The following is an 11,530-nucleotide window of genomic DNA, read 5'->3' as shown; positions in this document are numbered from 1 at the left end:
AAAAAAAAAAAAAAAAAAAAAAAAGAAAGTAAACACATCCATCCTCTGTAGGGAAAATATCTTGTAAGGTAGTGTTAGGCAATCAAAAGAGGAAATGTTCTCTGCAATGATATCTCAGAGCTGAACTAACAAAGGCCACTCAGTGAAAACTAATACTGTTCATATGGAGATTACAAAAATAAATTAGCATGGAAAAGTCTACATTATAGCGAGTACAGTGACTTTTTTTCTGGTATTCATGGTTTAAAAAAATGTTTTACTACTTGCTACCAATTAAAGTTAGAAAACTCAATAGCAACTTCATAGATTTTTGGTCAAGAAAAGCCAGAATTATTTGAATAATGTTATAGTTTGTTTATTTTTTCTAAATATACTTAGCACCATCCTGTCCAGACTGAATTTTGACAGTTAACATGAATCTACGTCCCTAGTTGGACAACATATGAGGTTGAATAAGGAATATTAAATATCATTTTAAAAAATTGTTAAACGTTGAAGTTGTACAAGGAATATGTCTTAGAACATACTGAAGTTGTACAAGGAATGATGGTACACTTGAGAAATGGTGGTATTAAGGTCATATTAAGAGAAAAATAGGCTAAGAGGATATATTATTGGATTTAACCCAGAAATTTTGTTGCCCTGGATACTTTACAATGTTTCTAGATAATCTCTTTTTTTTTTTTTAAGATGCACTTATATTGATAAAGCGAAGCCCTTTTAGGCTTATCAAACCATATTTTAAGGTTAATCAATAAAGGACTTTCTTTTTTTTTTTTTTGAGACAGAGTCTCTGTCGCCCAGGCTGGAGTACAGTGACACAATCTTGGCTCACTGCAACCCTTGCCTCCCGAGTTCAAGCAATTCTTCTGCCTCAGTCTCCTGAGTAACTGGGATTATAGGCACCCACCACCACACCCGGCTAATTTTTGTATTTTCAGTAGAGACGGGGTTTCACCATGTTGGTCAGGCTGGTCTCGAACTCCGGACCTCATGTTCCGCCTGCCTCACCCTCTCAAAGTGCTGGGATTACAGGCATGAGCCACCGCACTCGGCCTAGTAAGGACTTTCAAAAGCGCTAGTTCAACTAGCTTTTCAGAATTTGTTTTAGAAATGTATTAAATTATATTTCAAAAATGTGTAAACATTCCATTTTAAGGAGTATTTTGTCTTTTAGTTTTTCATTCATTGGCTTGTCCTTCTTGAAGGGGTTTAACTTTTTTTTTTTAATGCATATTTTAACAACACACCAGTATCCATTACTGCCAGATGTGGAATCTGTACCATTCCATGAGAAAGCAGAATGGGAAACTGTGGCTAAAAATACCCTAGAGGAGAGCACATGAATAAGGGAAGATAGTATGCACACATACACACGCAAGTGTGTGCAAAACTAATGCTAAAGAAATGGGAACAGCCAGGCGCAGTGGCTCATGCCTGTAATCCCAGCACTTTGGGAGGCCGATGCGGGTGGATCTGCTTGAAGTCAGGAGTTTGAGACCAGCCTGGCCAACATAGTGAAACCCCATCTCTACTAAGAATACAAAAAATTAGCTGGGCATGGTGGCGCATGCCTGTAATCCCAGCTTCTCAGGAGGCTGAGGCAGGAGAATCACTTGAACCCAGGAGGTGGGGGTTGCAGTGAGCCGAGATCGCGCCCTTGCACTCCAGCCTGGGCATCAAGAGCAAAACTCCGTCTCAAAAAAAAAAAAAAAAATAGGAAACAGGAACAGAATTGGTTGGAAAATAACAGGTTTGAGTTTTAAAATCTTTTACTTGGTTACTTTTAAGATTTGAAAATTCAAAGGGCAAGGTGAAATCCAGTTATTACGTAGTGAAATAACTTTCTTACTTTTTTAGGGCTAATGTTAGCTCTAAGTATCTGTTTATAGTTGGACTAGTTCAGGGTCAATGGAAGTTTTAAAAAGAGGTGTGGGAATGGTATTAAAGGCATTAAGATATTCAAACCCATCTCTGCCTTGACTGACTCCACTACTTCTACGCCCTCACCACACCTTTAAAAAAGGAAAATATAAATAGCTTATTTTTCTTACCTTTGCTCTAGGCCTAATGCTTACCACCTCATTAGCTCACACCTAAATATCAGTAGTATATACTTCTATATGTAATTGGATTGGAACAGCTTTTTGAAGATTTTGTTGCTGGCTAATATAAATAATACACTTAATCAAAATTATTCTTAAATACTAAATTTAGGTATGCATGATTGGCTTCTCTGGGTTTTATAACATAAAGAATGCAATCAAGAGAACCAGTTCTTATCCCAGTATAAAATGCCAATACTCCAATGCCAAACCACTGGTTTGCCTCCAAAAACAGGTGGTTATAGGGTGTTCTTGTGTTCCTGGGTGACTGCACAAACTATCTTTTAACAAAGAATTTGATATACTGATCTCATATAATTACACCTAAGTATAGCCTTTACTTTAATGAACATAATCTATTTTTACCCCATGCAAATATTCACGTTGATATACTAGACTTTAAAGTATGGAAACGAATAGGACATACATGTTTTAAAACCAAATGGAAACCTAAAGGGAAGGGGAAATTTTCTTTTGTTCATTCAATTTTAACAGAAATAACAGCTTAAGATTTTTTTTTATTTAATACTTATATTATTTTTCAAGGAAAAGACCATTTCAGGCATGAAGAATATCATTGCTGAGATGGAACAGGCATCAAGGTAAATCAGTCATTCAACAAATATTGGAGCACTTAATGGGGGGCCAAGTACCATGTTAGGTACAAAGATAGTAAGAAACAAGGGGCTTACTGATACGTGTAAGGTGCTAACTCTCTCATCAAAGGAGGTCTAAGTCTGTCTAGGGAACTAAAAGAGGGGATGGTGTTTGCCAAGTAAAGTAAGGGGAAGGCAAGGGCATTCAAAGTAGAAAGAATAGCAAAGAACCACAGATCATGTTCGCAAGCCTCTTGACCTACAAGTGGGTTGAGTGTTGTTGAAACCTAGAGCGTGAGGGAAGAAGTGAAGGGACGAGGCTAAATAGGCAGGCAGAGGCTTGTGTTATAAACAAATGAGTATTGATTATATTCTTGGGGCAATAAGAAATCATTAAAGAATTCTGAGGAGACTTTTGTGTTAGAAAGATACCCAAGCAGAAGAGGTGATGATAAATTGGGGTTTAAGAGTTGTGGGACAGAAGGAGTGAAGTGCTTTTATATGAAGGAGAGACACTAGGAAAATGCCAAGTTTCTGGCCAGGGATGAATACTGAACATGAAGAAAGTATGAGGAGAAAAAATGATTTTACCTCTGAATTTGAAGAACCTTTGGGACCTTATTGTAGACATGTCTAGTAAGCAGTTAAATATAAGTCTGGGGTATAACAGAGGGGCTAAAGCTGGAGATAATTATTTTGGAGTCATTGGGTATAGATGGGGTTGGGAACCATGGATATGAATAGAGTTTGTCTGAGAGAAAGGCTAGAGTGAGAATAATTGAGAGGCTAAGGCTTGAGCCCTGAAAAGCATTAATTTTTAAGCGGGCAGGGGAAGAGGAACCTGTAAAGGAGAATAAGCCATAACAGAGGTAGGATGAAAGCCTTCCTATTACTTGATGTCAGAAGTTTTGAAATATTTGGCAAATCATTGATTATTATGTATACTTAGTATCCTTTTCATAGTGAAATGATGGCAACATTGAGAAACTCTAATGCACTGTCTTTGCAGTATTTATTCCTATAAATTCAAATGTGTTTAAAATCTCCAAATGTTTTCCTGTTAACTGTCCATCTTCTGTCTTGTGAGAATTTGTTGCTCTGTTTCAGTTAAATGTCTCTTCTTATGTACTCTTTGATTTGTGGGATAGACAGTCTACCGAGGCCCTAATTATGTGTGAACAAGACATTTCCAGAATGCGTCGGCAATTGGATGAGACAAATGATGAGCTGGCCCAGATCGCCAGGGAAAGAGATATCTTGGCTCATGACAATGACAATCTCCAAGAACAGTTTGCTAAAGCTAAACAAGAAAACCAGGTACACTTGTTCCTAGAATCATTTTCTCCAAGAAAAAAAATATACATTTCTTGTGAGGAACAGCATTAAAGGCTGTTTTTATAGAAGAGCTCTATTTTATAGAAGAGCTCAGATACTGGAACTAGCCTTTTTTTTTTTTTAAATAACAAAATAGGGCACATAATTTTTAAATGGAATTCTCAAACACAAAGGGTTAAATATTAAAGAAAAGAGAGAACAGGGCTGTGTTTGTATTAAATCTTAGTACTTCCTTACTGAAGGATAAGTATTTGAATAATCAACAAATGAGAATTAAAAACCTTGAGAACCCTTAAAGAATAGGTTTTCTTAAAAAATGGACTACGTATAATTCTGTTTTAAGTATGAATATATGGACTGTCCCTTGTTTTTTGGTCCTATTAGCACTGTGATTCTTTTTAGGAAAGTTCCTCTTACTCTTTCTTCCTAAGGCAATATATTTAAGTCTAATCTGCAGTTCTCATTTCCAATAACATTTATTTTAACTTGAACATTTAAAAATACTATTTGGAAAATTTCTTCCCTTCTCAAAATTTTAAGACCAAATGATTTCCCCACTTTGATATCACTTTCAGTGTGTTTAGTTTGCATCCTGAAAGTCTGTATTCTTTAACTGTTAAAGATTATTAATTTACTTAAACAGCTATAAAGATGTAATACTTTGTTAATCATAAAAAATTATCTGAAATGTTATTTTTTTTTAGTTAATGAGATAATAGGGATCCTGGAACAGGAAAAAGGGGGATTATGTAAAAGGAAAGGGGAAACTGAATAAAGTAATGGACTTTAGATAATGTATAATATTGGTTTATTAATTGTGACATTGTACCATCTAATGGTTACAAATGTTATACAAGCAAGAGGTGGCTCTTGGATACGGCTTCACAACTTTTTTGTAAATCTAAAAAGCTATTCTGAAAGTTATTAAAAAATTAATGGAATAGCAATAAAAACCCAAAAAGATTGAGATTATAAAGGTCTTTGCCTTTGTGTACTCTTTACAGCTACAGCATATGGGCTGAAAGGATCGATATATCTTATTTATGAAAAACCTAGAAATTTAGTTTCTATTTTTTTGATTGGTTTAGAAATAGAAGCTTATTATAGAAAGCCTTTTTTTCTAAACAAAAGTTAAGAGTTTAAAAAAGCCCCATGTTTTAACACCCAATTAGTCACTGTTACATTTGACATATTTTTTTTTATTGCTATTCAGTGCACTTACAAATTTTAACACTATTTTTATACACACTTTCTATTGTAGTGGGATAAAATCACCTATCATTTTGTATCTTGCTTTTTTCTACATGAAGAGGTAGTAGAGCCGAGTAAGGTTCACATGGGTTGAATCTCGCTCTCTGCATGTGATCATATGAACCAACTTCTCTGAGTCTGTGTCGCATCTGTAAAAACGGATAGTAAGTGAGACTATACCTGGAGAGCACTTACTGTACTATCCAGTATATCACTCAATAAATATTTTATAGCTATTATTCGCTTACTATAATATTGTAGGCATTTTCCTGCCCTGTTCAAACTTCATAAACATTTTTTATAATCAGAAGAAAACTGTTGTCATAACAATTTACATATGTTCAAAAGTAGTTTTCTCCTTTGGTCATGGTCATAGGCCCAAGGTAGAAGAGAAGTCTGTCTCTGTGGACCACAGGTTAAGAACCTGTATTGTAGAAGACTAGAAAGTGGAAACGAAACAATTTTATCCTTGATACCACAATTTTTAACAAATTGGGATAATGAGGTATTTTTGTGTTTTAGCATGATTTTTTTTCATTTAACATAGGCAAATATTTCCCTGTATTATTAAAAATCATTCCAAACATTTCTCATAGGTATGTAATATTCTATTATGTGGTTATGCCACTATGTAGATATACTGTTATTTACTGCATGATTCACTTAATGTGAATAAATATTGTCACAATAACAAATAATGCCTTAATGACAGTATCTCATTAAATTTTATTACATTTCATTTCAGACTGAGTCACAGATTATGAGGTTTCTTTTTAATTATTATTTATTTATTTATTTGTAGAGTTGGGTTCCCACTATGCTGTTCAGGCTGGTCTCAAACTCTTAGGCTCAAGTGATCCTCCCGAAGTGCCAGGATTATAGGAATGAGCCACCACACCCAGTTGAGCTTTCTTTTTTAAATTAAAAAAAAATGTAAATAGACATTTTCAAATATAATGAATCCCCATGTGCCATCTCTCACCTTCAACAATAATCAACATTTTGTCTTTCTTGTTTTATGAGCGTTTAAAATTGTCTCTTGATACATCACCAGATACCTGATCACAGATTTTTTTTCTGCAAATCTACATTTACTCCAGCAGTACGTGGAAATGCGATTCTTTGCCATAGCTGAACAGCTTTAAATCTGTATTAATTTGATAAGCACATAGTAAGGCATTGTTTTAGTTAAGCTTATCTTCGGTTGCTGGTAAAGTTTAGTTTTTTTCAGGTCTTATCTACTTATGCTTCCCTTTGTGAATTGCCTGTTTGGGTCATTTGCCCACTTGCTATTGGGCTCATGTGTCTTCTGTTTTTATATGAGTTTATATATTAGATATGTTAATTTTATTTGTTCCAAGTGTTTAAAATTTTGTTTATGGTATTTTGAGATATAGAAATTTTTTGCTTTTGTAGTCAAATGTACCTATCTTTTTTCACATAGGCACTGTCCAAAAAATTGAATGACACGCATAATGAACTTAATGACATAAAACAGAAGGTTCAAGATACGAATCTGGAGGTTAACAAGCTGAAGAACATATTAAAGTCTGAAGTATGTGTTTTTTTTTTCTTTTTGCTCATGATACTTAGTTTTCACTGAGTTAATTTAGAATTGAGTGTACTCAGAGGGACGGGTGAACCAAAGCTTTCTTCAACACATGGTAGATTTTAGTTTTGACAATGATGGGTTAACTACATATTTAGAATATTCAGAACGATGCCTTGAGAATATGCCCCTTTTGTTTTGCGACTCTGCCGCTCTAGACAAGCAGAATCTTCCTAACTGGATGATGGACGAAGGGCCAGAATCAACTTGACCTCACTTACAATGTAATTGAAAGTGGTGGATTTTCCATTTACAGACCTCTGACAAAAGAGGTTCCACTGATTATGTAGCAGATCAGAATTGATTACCCTGTTATAGGGCCATCTATTTTTTTAGGACTACAGGGCAGATGGTTCCCCTCACACTTCTCTGTTAGCAATCATTTGGCCAGGCACACGTATGTGAAATCAGATGACTCCAATAAGTGTGGTTCATGTGTGGCAACTCAGGAATAAACAGGCAGCTTTACTGAGGATTTTAAATATGTCTATTAGTTAAAATATTATCTAAAATTGAGGGAGGATGTTCCCATTAATGGTTTGAGTGGTATGTAGGTAACACTATACCTATTATAATAATCAATCCACCTACACTATTTTATCATTTCATGTCAGTCCACAAACACATCTTGAACATTTATTTATGGTATGCATAGTACTGTTAAGGGCTTTGAGACAGAAGAGAGTCTAAGGATTCCTAAATTGCAATCCTTGCTTTCAGGCAGCAAGCAGCCTGTGTAGGAAAAGCATGTGGTTTCCTACACTTCTTGATTTTAAGGTTCTAGCAATGTAGTACCATAAATGAACAGAAGGCTTTTTATTTATGCAGGCTACTTAACCTCTCTGATTCTTCCCATCTGTAATCAGGAAGAACACCCAAGTAAGTGAGATAATTTAAAACACCTAGCACAGTGAGCCATCTGAATCTATTCTGGAATAGGTTAGAAATAAATGAATATCCAGAGAAACATTTTTTTTTTTTTTTTTTTGAGACAGGCTCACTGTGTTGCCGTAAGAAAGATCTTCTTTGAACCCTATTTTCAGAAGCTTTTGTTAGAACTCAAACATAAAAGTTATTTAAGGATTACCTTTTAGGAAGTTTATTTTGGAAATGTCAAGAATAAACCAGAAGGGTAACAAAATTAGAAGTGGAGAGAGTAGTTAGAAGAGGTTGTAACCATAATTTAGGCAAGAAATGCAAAGGATTCCAGCTGAGGCCTATGGAGTGTTGCAGTGAGACTTGTGGGTGGCCAGAGGGAGCTGTGGATACAGGGGAGGCACCATACTGAAGTAAAGAGATCCTGAAAGCAGGAAATAGAGAATCCCAAAGAATAGTTTCATTTTATAGTGTTGCCTCTCAGGCTCAACACTTCTCTGGCCTGTATGGGAGGATATGGAAAAGGGTAAAATATGCTTTCTGCTTGCCAAGAAGGAGGGAGCACTGGGTGGTTGGAGGACAGGAGAGACATTCTGTGGAATCCCTTTTCACTTTGAGCAAGTGGTCACAGAACTAAATTTAATATAAAAATGGTTCCTATTTTAGAGAAATATAAGGTGTTATGGGGAGGCTTTGCATCCACACCTAACAACACAAAGCTGCAAGGCAGTTTTAAGTGAATGACATAGTAAGTATTGCACAAAAAGAGGGTAAAAATCGATGTGAATAAAATTCCTTTAAGTGTATTGTACAAGCACCCTCCAAGTACATACTCTGTACACAACTCTTATTGTTAGTACAATCATGGAAAACACGCACCAGGTTCCTACTGACACATTCGGAGTATCTGAATCTTGAAAGCCAATAAGGTAGTTTCGTATTTTGTTGACCGACACAGACTTGGCAAAGACCTTTCACATTAGAAGCCACAAGGTGGCAATATTAGCTGAATTTCCACCAGTAATCATACTCGAGAGACGGCTTATCTGATTTGAAAGGAGTATTAGTGAGACATTATTTATTGCAATTTGGTCATTTTATTTAGCCCAGGATTTCTGATAGGGACGTGCACTATTTATTAACAGGAGAGAAAGAGCTCTTTTAAATAATTAATTACCAAAATGGCAACTAATTTTTTAGAATGAATTCACCAAACCATAATAAAATGTTTTTAAAAATAGCCTAATAATGATTACTTGGTCAATTATATTGTTTGTGGAGCTGAATTTCTTCCCCTCCTTATTTCCCTACTAGAAATCACACCCTACTTCAGTTACTCTGCTCATGATAGAATTTTGAAAGTTTAAAAACTCCGGTTCTTATTGTATGCTCAATTTATACGTGAATGCATATTTACAACTAGTGTTTATTGGCATAGGTTTGATAGTTTACTTCTGAGCAATTTCAGGAAAGTTACTAGACTGGCAGGGAAAGTTACTAGACTAGCAGGTAAAAGATAATCGTAGAACAGTTCATGATCAAGATAATTAAGGCTGGGGCTATGAATAAAAGGCAGGCACCAGACAGGAAATTATCAGAAGTTGACACTTAAAATATGCAAGTACTCACAAGCTCTGTAGCCAGCACAGCCCAGTAAATTGGTCAGGAACAAGGGAATACACCAATACGAAAGGTCAGAGACTCAGAAACCAGACCAGCAAGTAGTCAGTAAGCAGACATATGGGAAAAGCAGGCTGTGGAGGACTTTGAACAAAAGGAAATATAAGAACAAATTCAGCCGGGCGCGGTGGCTCAAGCCTGTAATCCCAGCACTTTGGGAGGCCGAGACGGGCGGATCACGAGGTCAGGAGATCGAGACCATCCTGGCTAACACGGTGAAACCCCGTCTCTACTAAAAAATACAAAAAACTAGCCGGGCGAGGTGGCGGGCGCCTGTAGTCCCAGCTACTCGGGAGGCTGAGGCAGGAGAATGGCGTAAACCCGGGAGGCGGAGCTTGTAGTGAGCTGAGATCCGGCCACTGCACTCCAGCCTGGGCGACAGAGCAAGACTCCGTCTCAAAAAAAAAAAAAAACAAAAAAAAAAAAAAAAACAAATTCATTCAGGTCTTGAAGAAAAGAGTAACTGACTTAAATTTACTATTTACTAGTGTTCACTGAGTGTCACTCAGGAGCTAGGGCAGATCCTGATTGCACTGTCTTTGTTAATTACAGGATGACCTGTTTTCTAAACTAAGAGTATAGATGCATTTCCTCAGGGTTCTAGTATAAATGCTTCTCATGGCAAGTGAATTCCCAATGACTTGGAAAATAATGTTTAATTTTATCATATGTTGAACATTTTAAATGTTTTAAAGTAATAGCTAAAGTTTGCTTTTCAGGAGTCTGAGAACCGGCAAATGATGGAACAACTTCGAAAAGCCAATGAAGATGCTGAAAACTGGGAAAGTAAAGCCCGTCAATCAGAGGCAGATAACAATACCCTCAAACTGGAACTTATCACTGCCGAGGCAGAGGGTAACAGATTAAAAGAAAAAGTAGATTCCCTCAACAGAGAGGTTGAGCAAGTAAGTTTGGAAAAATATGCTTATAATACATCCTGCATTATATTTAAAAGAGTTTTGTTTGGCCTTCCATGAAATAAATGTATGAACAAACACTAATCAATATAAGAATTTTAACCATTCTCCTTATACTTTGATTCTTCTACAATCTCTTAACTACCCTACATCCAGAACAATCATTAGCATTTCTTAAAATTAGAAACTATTTCAAACATACAAAAAAAAGTGCAAAAAAGGTAACAAAACAGATAAACATATACCCAGCTCCCACATGTAACATTTTGCTGTATTTGCTTCAAATGTCTACTTGTTTAAAGAAATAAAACATTACAGATAAAACTTCTGTCATCCTTTTCCCTCCTACCTCCCTAATTGCTGGTGTGCATAACTTTCCCATCAGTGTGTCTAACTCTTTTGCATATGTTTGTACTTTTTCTACAATCTTACACCCACAAATAATGTATAATGTTGTTTTGTATGTTTTGGTTTTTATTTAAGTGATAACACACATAGTTGGAGATATTCAATTGCAACTTGCCCTCTTTGCTCAATATTATAATTTTGACACATCTATTTTGATATATATAGTGTACTGTTTTACTCAAACAGTTGCATATATTCATTGTATAAATATTTCCTTTTTAAATTCATTCCCATATTGAAGGAAATTTAATTTTTTTTCACTTTTTTCTGTGATAAAACACTGCAAGAAACCTTTTACATTTCTCCTTGACTACATGTTTCCTTATATTTATGCCTGGAAGTGAATTTTAAAAGCCATATGCCTGGAATAGATCCAAGATATGTGCAATTTCAACTCTTCTCTAAGTTTTTGTCAAATCGCTCTCTAAAGTGTCATTCTGCCATTAGAAATCATGAGTTATTTTCTCAAATACGAATCAATACTCGATATTGTGAGACAGTTTTTTTCCATACTTTTTGTCTTGTGCTTCCTTGATTACAAGTAAAATTGAAGACCTTTTCATGTTTCTTAGCCATTTAGGATTCTTCCTCTATGAACGTTTTCTTGAATTTCTCTGGAATGAAATTTTGGTAAACTTTGTCCATTTTTCTGTTGGGTAGCTTTTTTGGGTAACTTATCTTTTTCATATTGATTGACTGATTTTTTTTTTTTTTTTTTTTTTTTTTTTTTTTTTTTTTTTTTTTTTTTTTTTT

At 35.4% G+C, this 11,530-nt stretch overlaps 1 protein-coding gene across 1 annotated transcript in view; it reads left to right on the top strand.

Moving 5' to 3' along the window:
- The window catches only part of LOC108521507 (testis-specific gene 10 protein), a gene marked incomplete at its 3' end in the record, with an annotated part of 101,402 nt that overhangs the window by 34,703 nt on the left and 55,169 nt on the right, over window positions 1-11,530 (top strand). The window contains exons 9-12 of the mRNA XM_017861365.1: window positions 2,652-2,707; window positions 3,850-4,018; window positions 6,732-6,842; window positions 10,172-10,357. Coding sequence (XP_017716854.1) covers window positions 2,652-2,707; window positions 3,850-4,018; window positions 6,732-6,842; window positions 10,172-10,357 — 522 coding nt within the window. The remainder of the gene's footprint in view (window positions 1-2,651; window positions 2,708-3,849; window positions 4,019-6,731; window positions 6,843-10,171; window positions 10,358-11,530) is intronic.

Source organism: Rhinopithecus bieti, unplaced genomic scaffold (assembly GCF_001698545.2).
Source record: "Rhinopithecus bieti isolate Rb0 unplaced genomic scaffold, ASM169854v2 scaffold_61590, whole genome shotgun sequence".
NCBI lineage: Eukaryota > Metazoa > Chordata > Mammalia > Primates > Cercopithecidae > Rhinopithecus > Rhinopithecus bieti.
This window is presented reverse-complemented; position numbering and strand designations above follow the sequence as displayed.